The sequence below is a fragment of the Jaculus jaculus genome, chromosome 7 (assembly GCF_020740685.1).
Source record: "Jaculus jaculus isolate mJacJac1 chromosome 7, mJacJac1.mat.Y.cur, whole genome shotgun sequence".
Lineage (NCBI taxonomy): Eukaryota > Metazoa > Chordata > Mammalia > Rodentia > Dipodidae > Jaculus > Jaculus jaculus.
The window spans coordinates 40,647,041-40,665,539 of record NC_059108.1 but is presented as its reverse complement, the minus strand read 5'-3'; the positions used below and the strand labels follow the sequence as shown (position 1 = coordinate 40,665,539).

General features: G+C 41.1%; 1 protein-coding gene across 2 annotated transcripts in view; it reads left to right on the top strand.

The window, feature by feature from the left end:
* Qrsl1 (glutaminyl-tRNA amidotransferase subunit QRSL1) overlaps positions 1-18,499 on the top strand; it is a 68,496-nt gene that overhangs the window by 3,143 nt on the left and 46,854 nt on the right. For both annotated transcript variants that reach the window (XM_045154903.1, XM_045154902.1), the window contains exons 2-5: positions 9,490-9,649; positions 10,595-10,693; positions 11,789-11,885; positions 14,536-14,721. In XM_045154903.1, coding sequence (XP_045010838.1) covers positions 9,490-9,649; positions 10,595-10,693; positions 11,789-11,885; positions 14,536-14,721 — 542 coding nt within the window. The remainder of the gene's footprint in view (positions 1-9,489; positions 9,650-10,594; positions 10,694-11,788; positions 11,886-14,535; positions 14,722-18,499) is intronic.

Here is an 18,499-nt window from a genome sequence, read left to right as displayed (position 1 = left end):
AGACATAGAGAATGGGTGCAAGGCAGTTTCTGGTAACCTAGTGCTTGAGGGACCTGTCCTTCCTTACATCTCTCTTCCTGTCTCGACCTGGGATGCCTCTTCTTTTTCAGACAGCCACCTTTTAAGAATTATAATTGAGATCATTAAGTCCATAGGTTTTTAAGTAATAAATATTTTTTTTCTTTTTTTTTAATATTTTTTGTTCATTTATTATTTATTTATTTGATAGCGACAGACACAGAGAGAAAGACAGATAGAGGGAGAGAGAGAGAATGGGCGCGCCAGGGCTTCCAGCCACTGCGAACGAACTCCAGACGCGTGCGCCCCGTTGTGCATCTGGCTAACGTGGGACCTGGGGAACCGAGCCTCGAACCGGGGTCCTTCGGCTTCACAGGCAAGCGCTTAACCGCTAAGCCATCTCTCCAGCCCGTAATAAATATTTTTCCCTTAACATTTTTTACAGCCCTAAATTGAACTTGGCATACCGTAGTTAGTGAAAACAATCATTTTTTTTTAAGGCAGTCTTGCTTTGTAGCCTAGGCTGACCTGACAGATTTGTTCTCTAAAAAGAAGAAAACATACCCTGCCCCCCACACACCCTGTCAACTTATTTTAAATTGCAGTCTGTATGGCTGGAGAGCTAGTTTAGCACTTAGGGGTTTTACCTTCAACTCCCCAGAACCCATGTAAGCCAGATGCACAAGGTGGTGCACCCATCTGGAGTTCCACTGCAGTGGCTAGAGGCTGTGGTGCGCCAGTTCTCTCTCACGCTGTCACTAAAAATAAAAATAAATCACAGCCCATATAAAAATGCAATGTTCTTCTGCCTTTTCACCATTAAGTACCTTTATGTATATGATACCCCTTTCTTAGTCGTGAGCAACTGAAAAACAACTTGTGTCTCATGGGAAGAAAAAGAATGTTTTAAGGAAGTTGATCCTAGGGAAGACCAAGAAGTTGTCTTGGCATGACTGCTATTGCTTAATAATACCTTTAACAAATATTTATTAATGCCTATTGTGTGCAAAAGATTGGTGGTTATTTTATTCATCCTTAAAAGTAGCCCCTATCTACTCTCTTGTCCATGTCCCTGTCCTGATGTCCCAAATTTCTACCAATTAGAAATTGATTAGTTTAGTACACATTCTCTCCCAAATATGTCCAGATGCCTGTGAGTATTGATTTGTTTTTCATTGTTGTAAATTATAATAATCCAACCAATTTTTGTCTTTAATGATTTCCTAGTTGAGGTGATCAATAGAAAACAGAAAATTTGCTGGGGAGAAGTTAGGGGAGGGCCTGGAAACTGAACATTGGAGACAATTTAGAGGATGCTAGAGGAAGCCTAAAACAATGGGAAAGCACAGGGGAGAGGCAGTCAGAAGAAAGAGGAGCAGCTCCTCTTTGTACATTGTACCCAGGTGCGCTCGGAATGGTGAGCTTTGTCTTACCTGCTTTCGTGGTATGAGTTAGATTCCAGCTAATGCTATTCATCAGAAAGTTTAGTGACATATTGGTTGGTTTCTTGGGTGTTTAAATTAAAAAGATTTAATCACTGTTCTGTAAGGGCTATCAATTCTATTTGTTTTATTTATTTATTTTGGTTTTTCTCTTTCTTTCTTCCTTTTTTTTTTTTTTTTTTTTTCATTTTTTGAGGTAGGGTCTCACTCTAGCACAGGCTCACCTGAGATTCATGACGTAGTCTCAGAGTGGCTTTGAGCTCATGACAATCCTGCTGCCTCTACCTCCTGAGTGCTGGAGTTAAGCGCATGCGCCACCATGCCTAGCTTATATTTTGGTTTTTCAAAGTAGGGTTTTGCTCTAGCCCAGGCTGACCTGAATTCACTATGTAGCCTCAGGGTGGCCTTCAACTCTCAGCAATCCTCCTACCTCTGCTTCCCAAGTGCTGGGATTAAAGGCATGTGCAACTATGCCTGGCCTATTTTTTTTTCTATATTTTCATTTATTTATTTGAGAGAGAGTGAGTATGGGTGCACCAGGGTATGGGTGCACCGGCCACTGCAAACAAACTCCAAATGCATGTGCCACTTTGCGTATCTGGCTTTACGTGGGTATTAGGGAATTAAACTCAGGTTGTCAGCCTTTGTAAGTAAGCTCTTCTAACCACTGAGCCATCTCCCCAGCCAGATCCCAAATTTTCAACAGCTCAGTCAATCATTCAGCTGACATTCTTGGAGCACCTGTGTGTTCTAGGCATTGGGACAAGCCCTGACACTATTTTTTAGTAGGAATGCGGGCATGAAGTAAGTTTTTGTTTTTTTTTTTTTTTTTGAGAGTAATTGCTTTAATTTCAGATACTATTAAGTACTATGAAGAAGAATTCAGCAGATTGCAGTAAGAGGGTAGTGGTTAGTAGATGACCATGGAAAGTTTCTCTGATTTAGTGGATGGTATTTAATGAGACCTGGAAGGATATGAAGGGTGGTCCCTGGAAAGAGTTGGGCAAAGAATGTTCCAGACAGAGGGAACAATGAGTACAAAGACCCAGAAGCAAGAGCAAGTTCAGCATGTTCAAGGAGTGCATGTAGGCCAGTGTACCTGGTAAGACGTGAATGAGATGGCCAGCAGAAGATGAGGTTAAAAAGAGAGGCACGAGTCAAAACATTGGGGTACTTGTGAAGCTATGTCATAGCCTACAAGTTCAGTGAGAACCGTCTAGAAAAATTTGAGCCTATGGATTTGATCTAAGGTTTTTAAAATTCTTCAGGGGACTTTTTTAAGGCCTGTTTTCTCTAGAAAGCAAGTGTGGGAGCAGAAAGAGCTGTTGGAAAGCTTGTGCATTGGCAGGAGAAGATGCTGTTATAGATGGGGTGGTAGCAACAGAAGGGATTAGAAGAGGTTTTTGTTGTTGTTTTTAGAAGTGGGTTTTTTTAATGTGAGGGCTTGCTGATGGATTGAATATGACGTTTGAGGGAAAGGAGAGTACTTGGGTGTTGGGCCTGGTCAACTAGGCACATAGTGACATTTGTCAAGGTTGGAAAGACCATCAGAAGACCGTGTTTAAAGAGAGGAACATCTCTAGAGTGCTGTTTTAGCCTTGTTAGTTTTGAGATGCTCCTGACACCAGAGTGAAGCATCAGTTACAGGTTGATAAAAGAGGCAAGATATGTGGATACAAATTGGCCAGGGTATAGAAGACTATTAAAGCCACACAGCCAGATGAGATCTCCTGGAAATGAAGGCAGAACTTTCTAGCATTTAAAAGGCAACAATTGGAAGGAAATAAAGCTGGCAAAAGAGACTTGGAGGAATGGCCAGAGACAGGAGGAAGACCAGATGGTGTGGTGTTTGAACATCAGTGAAGAAGTATGCCAAGGAGGTAGATGCTGCTTGTGGGTATGCTACTGAGAGGTACTGGAACATGAATATTAGAAGCCGGGCGTGGTGACGCACCCCTTTAATCCCAGCACTGGAGAGGCAGGGGTAGGAGGATCACTGTAAATTCAAGGCCAGCCTGAGACTACATAGTGAATTCTAGGTCAGCCTGGAGTAGAGCAAAACCCTACCTAAAAACAAACAAAAAAACCAAACAGCAACAACAACAAAAAAAAAAAAAAAACACAAAGAAGACTTGACATTAACTACTGGCCTTAGGAATGTGGAGTTTGCTAGTGATCTTAACACGCCTTTTCAGGGAACAAGCAGACAATATGACTAAATGGTATTGAAGTGAAAAGGAGGGGCTGGAGAGCTAGCTGTGTGGGAAAAGTGTGCATATGAATTTAGGTTCAGATTCCAGCATCCACACAAAAACCAGGTGCCACAGCACATGTCTGTAATCTCAGCCCTGGGGCAGTGGAGGCAGGAGGATCCCAGGGCTTGCTGGCAGGGTTGCAGCTAGTCTAGCCAAATCAGTGAGCTCTGGGTTCAGCAAAATACTTTGTCTCAAAAAAATAAGGCGGAGAGTGGCTGAGGGAGAGACCCAACATCAATCTGTGGCCTCCATGTGCATTTGAGCACATGTGTACCCACACACATATGAGCACAATACACACATACAAATAAAATAGAGTAAAAGGGGAGAAGTACTCATCAACTGGACACTTGGCCCTGAAAAACGCTACTACACCTGCTTTTGTCAACATAATTCTTTTCTCCAGTGTGAACCTCTGTTATCACCTGTCAGTTTAGACAGTTAAATGGTCCCCTCTCAGTTACAGAGGAGTAGATGTGGTAATGACTTGCACACAGAAGTATTATGGTTTAGTGGCTCAGAGCATAGATTTTGGAAACATGATAAGATATTGCTTGAATCATAGTTCTGCTGCTTTCGGGTTATATGACCACAAGCAAGAATCTTCTGTGTATCTGTAAGATTCAGGTAACTTCTGCCCCTCAGTGTGGATGTAAAGGATAAGTGAAGTGTGAAGCATCTTGCATAGTGCCAAGAGCCAAATACTGGATAGTAACACTCAATTTGTTGCAAGGATCAAGTTACTAATTTACATATACTTAAATATTTCTTTTCCAAAAATAAAATTTAAAAAAGGGGAGGGAGCTGTGCTGAAGAGATGCTTGTCTGTGAAGTCTAAGGATTCAGGTTCAATTCCCTAGAACCCATGTAAGCCAACTGCACATGGTGGAGCATGAGTCTGGAGTTCGGTTGCAGGGGCTAGAGACCCTACTGCACCCATTCTCTCCCCCACCATAAATTAAAAAAAATTTCTCTCCCCCTCCCCATGCAGGAGAGAGAGCTCAGCAAGCATGAGGGCCAGAAAGGTCCTGATTCACACTGCCTCTGATTCTCCAGCACCCATATACACTACTGGGCATGGCCACATGTGCCTGCAACCTTGCTCCTGTGGAGGGCTCAGAGCAGAAAATCTGGGATTCCTAGTTATCCAGTCCAACCGAAAACAGCAGCTCTGGGTTCAGAGAAAGACACAGATTCACATAGATGAGTGTTAAGGGAGGATAGCTGATGTTCTCCTCTGGCCTTTGCATGTGAGCACACTGGGTGCACACACATGCACACCCACATGCATACAACATATATCCACATACCATACCATATACACACCACACCAAACATACTATGTACACACACACACACACACACACACACACTCCTTTGTCTACTTTGAGTCATTTCACAGTTTCTCAGTTTTTTAAGTAGGTATATTAATATTCTATTGTTGCATAAAAATGAATACAAACTTTATGGCTTCAAGTTGCATGGTCTTATTATCCGTCGTGTGAGTCAAGCATGTAAGCATTGAGTTGGTAGTTGCTCTGCTGAGAGTCACAAGGCTGGATCAAGCAGGCATCAGACTACGGCTTCATCTGGGGCTTGGGGCCTCTTTCACTCTCCTGTCCATAGGATCCTTATGGCTGTAGGACTGAGGTCCTTGTTTCTTCACTGGCTCTAGATGGTAGAGTAGGAGGTATGGGCTGGCTAGACTTGAGATTGAGGAGGTCTCAGCATATGAATGAGGCATGTACTCAAGGTTAAAGCCAGGTAAGCTGGTAACCAGAGGGTGTGAAGTGAGGTCAGGAAAAGCCAAGTGTCCATTGATAGAACCTTGAAAGGTTTTTGTTTGTTCTAACTTGGAGGCAGTTTATTTGGTTGGTTGATTCTTCAAAACAGGATCTCATGTAGACCAGGATAGCCTCAAACTCCCTGTTTAGGCTGACTTTGAACTCTTGATTCTTCTGCCTTCACCTCCCAAGTGCTGGGACTAGAAGCACGTGCCACCATGCCCACCTGTGAACTTAGTTTGAAGAGACCAAGAATAATAAGAGCAGTAATAATGAAGATAACAGTGGGCTATGTATTAAAATTATCAGCGCATGCATCAGGAAAGAAAGGAGAGAGACAATCTCCTCAAAGGCACTTGCTTCTCAGGAGGAGGCATGAAGGAACCTAGAGGAGCCAGGACAGTTTCTGCACCCTCCTCTTCCCCACTGGATTCTAGCATGTGGCAGGTAGGAGCAAAACCAGGGGAAGCCGTGGCCTCAAGGAAAATCCAGTTGTCGTTAGAAAAGCAGTGACAGGGTTGGATCTCAGCCCTGGGGAGGCAGGCTGTGAGTTTAAGGCCAGCGTGGGACTACATAGTGAATTCCAGGTCAGCCTGGCTAGAGCAAACAAGACTCTATCTCAAAAAACCAAACAACAACAAATAAATAAATAAATAGAAGAAAGAAAGGAAAGTGGCAGGAGAATTTTTTTAAACAAAAACATGTTATGTTGGTTGACTGTTTTATAGTCAGATATGACACCTGCTGTTTTGTCTCAGAAGAGCTATCCACTTTGCATTTTATACTAGTTATATGTTATATGCAGTCCGCTCTTAACTAATTAACATCTTTGTTTTTCACTTCTATTATCCAGTTGTCTTAGTGAACTCTTGGATTAGGAGTTTCTAAAAATGTCCCTAATGATGATCAGTGCTCTTCAGCATTCTTATGTCTTGCTCTTGTAACCACGTCGTGACTCCTTAGCTCTTACGTTCATGCCAGTTGGCAAATAGAAAATGGCTTGAGACCAGTAATGATTAGAATGTTTACAGGGACCAAGGAGAAGAGAAGGTGGCAGACACAAGTTTCCTTGATATTTCTGCTTTGCTATGGGCTGCTGTACTCTGGGGCTCACTGGGGCTGAGTATTTGTTTGTTTGTTCTAATTCTTGCTGTTGTCTCTCTTCCCAGTCTCGATAGGGTTATAACACTGTTGTCTTTCATTTCTGATTCCTTTCTTCAAAAGCATTTATAGTTCATATAAGCCATCCGACTAAAATCTCTCATACTTTTGTTTTCTTTTGGTTTTTCGATGTAGGGTCTTGCTCTTGCCCAGGCTGACCTAGAATTCACTATGTAGTCTCAGGGTGTTCTTGAACTCACAGCGATCCTCCTACTTCTGCCTCCCAAGTGCTGGGATTAAAGGCACGCACCACCATGCCTGGCTTCTCATACATTTAAAAAAAAAATTGTTTTGCATGCACATGTGTGTGTATGGATGGATGCACCAGAGTCTCTTGCTAATGCAAACAAACTCCAGACATTTATGCCACCTTTTCGTCTGGCTTTTCATGGGTTCTGGGGAATTGAAACTGGGCTGGCAGCCTTTGCAAGTATTTAACTGCTGAGCCATCTCCCCAGCCACAAAGTTTTTTCCTTAAGACCAGCATAGCTTTCCACCCTGTCTCTGAGCCACTCCTGCAGCCTTTCTTCCAGTAAGGCCTTTCTTCCTCCTGTCCATGAGCATTAGGGACCTCTGAACTCACTTTCTCCCAGTTCTCAACCCAAACAATGCCATGCTTTGATGATGTGTTCGGTAGTCAAGAGCAGATCATTTGCAGATTCTTTCCCCAAATGCGGTCTCCTACTGCTTCATATATATGAACTGGTTACTCATCCTATAACCAACTAATTTCCACTAGCATAGACGTTGAAGTGGCAAGGAGTCTTCCTGAACTATATGTGTGGATTTGGGCAAATGCCTCAGGATCTCTGAAGTTCAGTTTCTTTATTTGTCATTCAAGGTTAACACCACCGAACTTGGGTGGTGGTCTTGGGGTTAAATGAGTAAATGTGACATGTAAAGCAGCAGTGCCTGGCTTGGTAAAGGTGAGAGTGACCCCTTTCCCTTTGCGCCTGCACTTTACACTCTTGCGTAGGTAGATAGTCCAACTCTCTTCACGTGTTATCGCCAAGGCAGCCTCATTATTCACCTTGTCATTGCTCTCCTGCTCTTCTTTTCTAATTAGCAAGTACCCATTCTCACTATTTCCTACAAGAAATATGAAACAGCCATCATGTCATTCAGGTCTTACCCGTTATCGGTAAGTTCTTGTCACCTCTTGCACATTTTAACACTTTCTCTACTCACCTTTCTGAAGCACATAAGACAGATCTTCAGAAACTTTTTTTTTTTTTTTGGTGGTTGTTATAAGATAAACATCTTACAAGCATTTCTTCCAACTCCTGCTGTGTCTTGATTGAATTCTCCACCTCCCTTCTCTTTCACAGGAGGCTTCAGGAAGTACTCCCTGAGCATACTTCCTTTAACACATCCTTTACCTACATTGGCTTCCACTGCCTTTGGACCAGGACAGCCTACCTTAACTATGGGTATGGTTTAACCAAACCTAACTTAGAAGTAGAAGCTTAGCCAGGCATGGTGGTGCACGCCTTTAATCCCATCACTCAGGAGGCACAGGTAGGAGGATTGCCGTGAGTTCGAGGCCACCCTGAGACTACATAGTGAATTCCAGGTCAGCCTGGGCTAGAATGAGACCCTACCTCGAAAAAAACAAAAAGTTTAGTCAACTAGGGAAATACTGCCTCTTGCCACACCCATCTGAGATTCTCCCCCCCCCCCCCGCATGCCCCCAAAGTAAGCTTGAGGGGAGAAACATCCTGGAGCCTATAAGGAAAATCTTTAACACCCCCCTACCTCTTTCTGCCTATAGGAGTTCCCTTCCTAGATCTCTTTTTTTTTTTTTTGTTTGTTTTGTTTTTTGAGGTAGGATTTCTCTGTAGCTCAAGCTGAGCTAGAATTCACTGTAGTCTCAGGGCAGCCTCAAACTCACAGCAATCCTCCTGCCTCTGCCTCCTGAGTGCTGGGACTGAAGGCATGCCTGGCATGATCTCTTTTTCTTTAAACCTGAGTCCTGCTCTAGATCGCTTCTTCCCTCAAGGAGTTCCCTTTCCTAGTAGAGACAGTTCCCTGTCCTGGAGGATTAGAGTTGGGGAAGATTGCCCTTTTGCCCAGAAAACCTGACTCCCATCCAGTTCCATAAAATATCCCAATCTGGGTGTCTAGGTGGGTTTTTCTATTTTCTAGAACCCCCCCCCCCACCTCCTCTTTGGCAAGGATTCTTCATTCCTTCCTTCTCATAACTTGTCTGTTGTAATCTCAACAGTGAATCTAGACTTAACCCTCTGTGGTCTTTGAATTCACAAAATAAGAGTCTAGAGACCACTAATTCAGTGGAGCTTTGCATGATTTTTAAGTGACTGGCACCCTAGCTCTTGAGTTATAGCCCACACAAGAGCTAAGAAAAGCTCCATGATTCTCAAGGACACCGCAAATCCCCGCATCACATCCTGCAGCTGGTCAACACACTGCTCTTTGTTCACTGCTCTTGGTGTACTCTGCTAAGCATAGGGTTGCTAGGTTCTCTGGGTTTATTTTATTTTATTTTATTTATTTATTTCAGAGAGAGAAAGAGGCAAAGAGAGAGAGAGAGAGAGAATGGGCACTCCTGGGCCTCTAGCCACTGCAAACAAACTCCAGATGCATGCATCACCTTGTGCATCTGGTTTATGTGGGTACTGGGGATTTGAACCTGGGTCCTTAGGCCTTAATCACTACATCATCTCTCCAACCCAGTTCTCTGGATTTTGAACCCAAGTATCACTAAATTTTTTTGTTTATACTATTGCCACCAGCCACTCTACTGCCCTCCAAATAAAATTTTAGCGTTTACAGATTCAGTAAAAGATGTTTGAATTGTGTTTCCTGTAGGTTTCTGCAGCACTGAAACACGGGCAGATTACACCAACAGAGCTCTGTCAGAAATGCCTCTCTCTCATCAAGAAAACCAAGTTTCTAAATGCTTACATTACTGTATCAGAAGAAGTGGCCTTGAAGCAAGCTGAAGAATCAGAGAAAAGATACAAGCAAGGTAAATTACTCCCAGTTAGCCTCATTGTTACATCTCCAGGGGAAGAGTTGAATTGGATATAGCAGTCTCCTTTTGGCAAGTAAAGCTTTAAGCATAAAACATACCCTTATGTAAAGAACTGGCTATGGAGCTGGGGAGATGGCTTAGCAGTTAAGGCACTTGCCTGTGAAGTCTAAGGATTTGGATTCAGTTGTCTAGGTCCCATGTAAGCCAGATGCACAAGGTGGCAAATGCATCTGGAGTTTGTTTGCCTTGGCAAGAGGCCCTGGTGTGCCTATTCTCTCTCTCTCTTTCTTTCTCTCTGTCTCTAATAAATAAATACATAAAAATAAATTAAAAAAAAAAAGAACTGGCTATGGGCTGTATTACTAATGAGGCTGATGGTTATGGGAAGCTTGATAAGGTCCAGCTGTGATAAGTTTAAATTTGATTTCTGAGGATATTTCATTGTCAAAAACTAATAGTTATTTTAATAACTGGTATTAATACATCTTTAATCAATTATCTCCTGTTTTGCTTCTTGCTTTATTTTTAATATACTATTTGTTTGCAAGGAGAGTGAGAATGGATACCCCAGGGTCTCCTACATTGCAAACGAACTCCAGATGCATGCACCACTCTGTGCACCTGGTGTTCTCATGGGTACTGGGGAAGTGAGCACAGATTGACAAGCTTTGCAAGCAAGCACCATAACCCCTAAGCTGTGTCTTCATCCCCCTCACTTATCTTTTTTCTTTTAATCGTTTTACTCACTTATTTGAGAGAGAGAGAGAATAGGCATACCATGGCCTCTAGCCATTGCAAACGAATTCCAGATGCATGTGCCACCTTGTGTATATGGCTTATGTGGGTACTGGGGAATCCAATCTGGGTTCTTTGGCTTTGTAGGCAAGCTTCATAACCACTAAGCCATCTCTCCAGTCCTCACGTATCTTTTTAATGAAGGTCAGTCACTTGGAGATTTAGATGGAATTCCTGTTGCAGTAAAAGACAACTTTAGCACATCCGGCATCGAGACAACATGTGCATCAAATATGCTAAAAGGTAAAATATAATTGTTCAGAGCATTAATAATTTCATATAAATAGACTTTTTTTTTTTAACCTTGAAGTAATTTCAGACTAATGATAAGCTTGTGGAAAATACTTGGGATAAAATATTACTTCTTTTTCCTCTTTCACAATACAGAATTATTCTTTAAGAGCTGGCCAGCTCAGTGAGTGAGTGCTGTTTCAGAAGGATTATTTTATTTATCTATTTATTTTAGTTTTTGGAGGTAGGGTCTCACTTTAGCTCAGGCTGGTCTAGAACTCACTTCCAGGCTGGCCTCAAATTTACAGTATTCATCCTACTTCTGCCTGCAAAGTGTGAAGATTAAAGGCATGCTCCACCATGCCAGGCTATTTCAGAAGTTTCATATTCAGTCAGGAGGACTGAGTACTGACTGTCATAACCCCTCTTTGGAGTAATGTGAAAATTCACTAGAGTCTACCTCACCAGGTCCTTTTTATCCTGGCTGCTCCATCTCTTCAGCATAGCACAGTGGTCCTTAGTTTTGGTCTTTAACATGGAAGGTCAGGAACAAGGTTACTTATCAAAATATTTGGGTCATAGGAGAAAATATAATGAAAAAAATAGCCAAAGTGCCATATACTAAAAAATAATACTTTATGAGGTATGTGCTCCACATTCTTTTAATAGGTAGACTATAGCTTATTGTCGTGGAATATATCCTAGAGCATTCTAATAGATGCAAGAAATTTTAATTGAGAATGAAGGCCTATTTCTAATCAGAAATACATAAAAATTACTTTGTGACACAACAACTTAACATCACCTAAGAAAAACTAAAGTATTTTGAGAATACTGATTTGGAGTTGTCCAATGAATTGGTTACATTACTATTATGGAACATTTTCTAGTACTGACTCTTGAAGTCAGTGTGTTTAGACTATAAAAATAGTAATGATTGATGTACAGACCATCTTTGAAAAATATACACTTAGCAAGAGAAAAACATTAACTTGATTTGAATTCAAGAATAATTAATGCATCTGTGGTAGTTGTTAAAGTTTTTAAATGTGCTTCCTATTTACTGTTTTTTTATTTTTCATGAAATAACTAAATCATTGATTCCAGGTTACATACCTCCTTACAATGCTACTGTAGTTCAGAAGCTGTTGGATCAAGGAGCTCTCCTCATGGGAAAAACAAATTTAGATGAGTTTGCCATGGGGTAAGTAAGAGTGTAATTTTTCTCTCATGTGATTTTTTTTTTTCCCATCTGTGCTTAGTCCCACTGGGAGATGATGTGCAGCTGTCTACAAGGTATTCAGGCATATCTTTGTAATTTGGCTTGTTTATTGAGTTAGAGGAGTTCTTTGATGTGGTCTGGATTCAAGTTCTTTATCAATAGTTGGTATATAAATCTTTTCTCCAGCTTCTTGGCTTATCTTCTTACTCTCTAACCACACTTGCAACATGAAGAATTTCTTAATTTTGATAGAGTCTATTGCCAATGTCAAATTAATTTTTTTAAGGTACTTTTAAATATTTATTTATTTGTAAGCAGAGAGAGAGAATGAGAATGGGCACACCAGGGCCTCCAGCCTCTGGAAATGAACTCCAGATACATGCGCCACCTCTTGCATCTGGCTTATGTGGGTGCTGGGGAATCGAACCTGGGTCCTTCACAGACAAGTGAAGCCGTCTCTCCAGCCGAAATTCATTTTTTTTGTATATGGTATGAATAAAGTTCAGTCTTTTACATATGGATAGTAATTGTTCCAATACTAATCATACAAAAAAGATAATATTGTTGAATTATCTTAAATTTTTGTTGTTGTCAAAAAGCAAACATACATGTCAGTGTATTTCCAGACTGTGGCTTGGAATGGGGTAGTGAGAGTCCTCTTGCTTGAATCATTCCCATCTGGTAGGTCCTCTATGTCTCCATCTGCCCTGGAATCAGCTTCTTAGACCTGGCATCAGCCCCTGTGTCTTCTAATCCATACGGCTCATTCATAACATATCAAATTTTGAAGCTGGGTGTGGTGGCATATGCCTTTAATCCCAGCACTTGGGAGGCAGAGGTAGGAGGATCACATAGGTTCAAGGCCACCCTGAGACTACATGGTGAATTCCAGGTCAGCCTGGGCTACAGTGAGACCCTACCTCCAAAAACCGGATTTTTTTTTTTATTATTAATCCTCCTCCAGCTCTTCCTTTACTGAGTTCCTTCCCCTGACCTCACTTGGGCCATTGCATCCCCAGTAACCTGTTTATCTACTTATGTATATAGAATACCTTCTCCTCCCTCCCTTATAATCCTCTTTCTAGCTTGCTGGCCTCTGCTACCAAATTTTACTCCAACTCACATATAAGTCTAAACATTTGTAGCAAAGATGCACATATAAAAGAGAACATGTGGTATTTGGCTTTCTGGGTCTGGGTTACCTCATTTAGTATAATCCTTCCCAGATCCATTGCCTTGTGATTTTTTTTTTGTTGTTGTTGTTGTTGTTGGTGTTTGTTTCTGTTTTTCGAGGTAGGGTCTCGCTCTAGCCTAGGCTAACCTGGAATTCATTGTGTAGTTTCGGGGTGGTCTTGAAGAAGGGCAATCCTCCTACCTCTGCCTCCCGAGTGCTGGGATTAAAGGCGTACACCACTATGCCCAGCTCATTTCCTTGCAAATTTTATAATTTCAGTTTTCTTTACCACCAAATGGAACTCCATTGTATAAATGTACCACCTCTCCATTATCCAGTCATTAATGGGGGGCATCTAGAAAATATTTCTTAGGTAGGACACCAAATACAAATCCATTTTAGAATCTGATAGACTGGACTTCATTAACATTAAGAAGTGTTCTGTGAGAGCTGGGTGTGGTGGTACACGCCTTTAATCCCAGAATTCAGGAGGCAGAGGTAGGAGGATTGCCATGAGTTCAAAGCCACTCTGAGACTACATAGGTCAGCCTGAGCTAGAGCAAGACCTTACCTCAAAAGAAATAAAATTTTTTTTAAAACGAAATGTTCTTTGAAATACTCTACTAAAAATGAAAAAAAATATTTACAAAACAAAAATCTAAGAACTGGTATGCAAAAAATATAGATCCTATTCCAACTCAATGAGAAAACAAACAACCCATTTTTTTAATGGACAAAATACATAAACATTTAATTAAAGATGATATACAACTAACAAATAAATGCAATGCATGAAAAATACTTACTAGAAAGCCGGGCATGGGGGCACACGCCTTTAATCCCAGCACGCGGGAGGCAGAGGTAGGAGGATCACGATGAGTTCAAGGCCACCCTGAGACTACATAGTGAGTTCCAGGTCAGCTTGGGCTAGAGTGAGACCCTACCTTGAAAAAGAAAAAAAAAAAAAACTTGCCAGAGAAGAAGAAGGAGAGAATGAGTGGGTGTGTCCAGGCCTTCTGCTGCCACAAATGAACTCCAGATGTATGTGATATTTTGTGCATCTGTCTTTATGTGGGTACTGGTGAATCAAATCTGGGCAAGCAAGCGCTTTTAACTGCTGAGCCATCTCTCCAGCCACTTCAAAAGATTTCTTAAACATCAAAAGATGTTTATGATGTTTTTCAACTGGGAGGTTTTAATTTAGAGTGGAAATCATCATCTTTAGTTGAATTAGATGGTCAGTTGGGATAAAATCTTCTCTTAGCTAAGTAATTTTCTCCATTTTCTAGCACATATACTTGTATTTTTCATCTCACCTCACCTGCCTGATTCATGAGAAGTGCATGGGAGTAGTCTTCTTCCCTTTCCCACTCAAGCTACAGTGGATTAGCAAAAGCTCAGTATCAAATGAATACTCAGGACATAAGATAAAATTTTCCTTCACTTCTCTCTTCTCAGATCTGGAAGCACAGATGGTGTTTTTGGAGCAGTTAAAAACCCTTGGAGTTACTCAAAACAACACAGAGAAAAGAGGCCACTGAAGCCCTGTGGTGACGGTGACGGTGACGAGGATTCAAGCTGGCTGATAGCTGGAGGAAGCTCAGGCGGGAGTGCAGCAGCCGTGGCAGCGCTCACGTGCTTTGCGTAAGGCTGTTCTCTGTCGGTACTTAAAACTCCATCCAAATACAAGCAGTCAGGCCATAGGCAAAATCTAGTAGTATTTGTTTCTTCAGTAAGCTGTTTATGCTCACATGTGCATCAGAATTTTGTATTAAATATACCTAATTGTTCAGCCCACAGTGTGAACTCTACACATTTAAACTTAATTTAAAATAACATTTTAAATTTTTCTTCAGTAGTCTCTGGTTTTTTAAAAAACACTAGTTTTGCCAGGCATGGTGGTACACACCTTCAATATCAGATCTCAGGAGGCTGAGATAGGAATATTGCTGTGAGTTCAAGGCCAGCCTGAGACTACATAGTGAATTCCAGGTCAGCCTGGGCTAGAGTGAAAAACCAAATACATATGTATATTTATGGATTTTTCTAAATAAAGTGTTGAGCATAAATAGATTCCATTGAATTTCATTTTTTAAAGTAATTTTTTCTAGGGATGGAGAGATGGCTTAGCGGTTAAGATTCTTGTCTGAAAAGCAAAAGAACCCAGGTTTGATTCCCCAGGACCCACATAAGCCAGATGCACACATCTGGAGTTTGTTTGCAGTGACTAGAGGCTCTGGAGCGCCCATTCTCCCTCTTTCTCTCTGCCTCTTTCAGTCTTTCTCAAATAAATAAATTTTTTAAAGTCAGTTTTTTCTAGTGACTTCACTTTGAAAATACCTGGGGTCTACAGCACCGTGGCTTTAGTTCAGTGCTGCCAAGCTGGTACTAATGGTTGATCCTTCAGCTGAGTCTGCTTTCAAAAGAGAAAAACCCCCTACTATGGATCACTGGAAGACTTTACCCCCTTTTAAAAAAATATTTTTGTTTATTTTTATTTATGTATTTGAGAGTGACAGACACAGAGAGAGAAAGAGACAGATAGAGAAAAGAGAGAGAGAGAGAGAATGGGTGCGCTAAGGCCTCCAGCCACTGCAAATGAACTCCAGACATGTGTGCCCCCTTGTGCATCTGGCTTTCATGGGTCATAGGGAATCGAGCCTCAAACCAGGGTCCTTAGGCTTTACAGGCAAGCGCTTAACCACTAAGCCATCTCTTCAGCCCAATTTTACCTATTTTTAAAGCATTTCCTTTTATAAAAAATTTTTTTTTTAATTTTTATTTGTTTATTTGAGAGCGACAGACACAGAGAGAAAGATAGTTAGAGGGAGAGAGAGAGAGAATGGGCACGCCAGGGTTTCCAGCCTCTGCAAACGAACTCCAGATGCGTGCGCCCCCTTCTGCATCTGGCTAACGTGGGACCTGGGGAAGAGAGCCTCGAACCGGGGTCCTTAGGCTTCACAGGCAAGCGCTTAACCGCTAAGCCATCTCTCCAGCCCTTTTATAAAAAAATTTTAATATTTTAATTTATTTGTTTACAAGCCGAGAGAGATAGATGAGAGGCAAACAGAGAGAATGGGCACACCAGGGTCTCCAGCCAATGTAAGTGAAATCTAGATGCATGTACTTTTGTGCATCTGCCATTATATGAGCACTGGGGAATCGAACCCAACTTGTTAGCTTTGCAAGCAAGTACCTTAGCCACTGAGCCATTTCTCCAACCCCATTTCCCTTTTAAAAAGTTTTATTTATTAATTAAGTTTATTTGTAAGTAGAGAAAAAGAGAATGGGTGTGCCAGGACCTGTAGCAACTGCAAATGAACTCCAGATATATGCAGCACCCTGTGCTTCAGGCCTATGTGGGTACTGGGAAATCTAACCCAGGTCATTAGGTTTTGCATACTAGCACCTTCACTGCTGAGCCATCTCTCCAGCCCCCTTTTTTAAAATTTTTATATCTTTTTCTTTTGTTGGAGTTCTGAGACATGGTCTCACTGTGTAGCCCAAGCTAATCTCAATCTCACTGTGTAGCTGAAAATGGCATTGAACTCCTGGTCCTCCAGAGTGCTGGGATTACAGGCATGTGCCACCATGCCTGGTCCTTAAAGCAGTACTTAACCGCCTAAAGAATAGTAAAGAAATACAGTTATTATATTTATTTTGTCAGTCTCACACTGAGTGTGTTTCTTCAGCACTACTGTATATATTTTTCTCTCCCTAATTATCCACTAAAACTTAGCTCTTTTCAAGCATTGTAACCAATAAATTATTAATATTTTTTAGAGCCATGGAGCTTTAGTTTCTTCAGACTTTTTTTTTAGTTTTCCTGAAATCTTGTTAACAAGTAAAACCATTTCACTTCATCTCCATGGGATTTTTATGCCCATGCATTAATATTAATGAGAATTCTGACATGTTAGAACTGCAGAATCAGGTGCTTTTTTTTTCTAGCTCATCATCCCACTTAGTGTTCGTCTTCTGAATGTGCTCTGAGAAGGTGGCATTTTGACACATAAGTCCTTTGGAAATGTAGGCTTGACTTTTCCATAGCTGTCAGTGAATGCTAATAAGAGAGCATATCTTTTTTAAAATGTGAAAGCAACAGTCTGATTTTGTAGCTTAAGTGGTCTTGGTGAGAAAGGAAATAGAATTTGCATTTTCCACCGAGGGCCAGGGCCATGTTACTGTTAGGAGCATTGCTCAGTGCAGAGCTTCACTTAAGTGTAATGGATGGAAGTAACTTCACATTTAGCACACCCACATGGCAAAGCATTCTGCTTTTGTCATCCTCCCTTCCACTTTGATTTGCCTGTTTTATAACAGCTTTATTAATATTTTATTTTATTTATTTACTTATTTGAGAGAGAGCAAGAGCACACCAGGACCATCAACCACTGCAAAGGAACTCCAGACACATGTGCCACTTTGTGTATCTGGTTTACATGGGTTCTGGAGAGTCAAACCTGGGTCCTTAGGATTTGCAGTCAAGTGCCTTAACCACTAAGCCATCTCTCTAGCTCTTTGATAGTTTTTAAAGTGTGAAGGAACTGGGGAGATGGCTCAATGGTTAAAGTGTTTGTTTGCCAAGACTGATGGCCTGGGTTCAGTTCCCCAGTACCTAAGTAAAGCCAGATGCACAAAGTAGTACAAGTGTCTGGAGTTCATTTGCAGTGGCATGAGGCCCTGGAGTGCCCATGCTCACTCTGTCTTTCCCTCCCCCTTTCTCTTTCTCTGTGCTTGAAAAGAAATAAATTTTGTTTGTTTTCAAGGCTTGGCTAAGTAAAAATATTTTGACTCTAAATTTTTTGATTTCCTTCTTGATTTCTTCATTGACCCATTCATCATTTAGTAGTGTATTGTTTAGTTTCCATGATTTTGTGTATGCTTTATAGTCTTTCTTGCTATTGATTTGTAGTTTGATTCCATTGTGGTCAGATAGAATGCAAGGAATTATTTCAATTTTCCTGTATTTGTTAAGATTTGCTTTGTGTCCTATTATATGGTCTATTATATATATTATATATATTATATAATATATGTGCTGCTGAAAAGAATGTATATTCTGCAGCATTTGGATGAAATGTCCTGTATATATGTTAGGTCCATTCCTTCTATGACCTCATGTAGTCCAGATGCCTCTCTATTTATTTTTTCCTGGGATGACCTGTCAATTGATGAGAGTGGGGTGTTGAAGTCACCCACTACCACTGTGTTTGGTGTTATCTGTGACCTTAGTTCTAATAGTGTTTGATGAATTTGGAAGCCCCCATGTTAGGTGCATATATGTTTAGGATTGTAATGTCCTCCTGTTGGAGTGTGCCCTTAATCAATATAAAGTGACCTTCTTTATCTTTCTTGACTAACATTGGACTGAAGTCTACCTTGTCAGATATTAGGATGGCAACCCCTGCTTGTTTTCTAG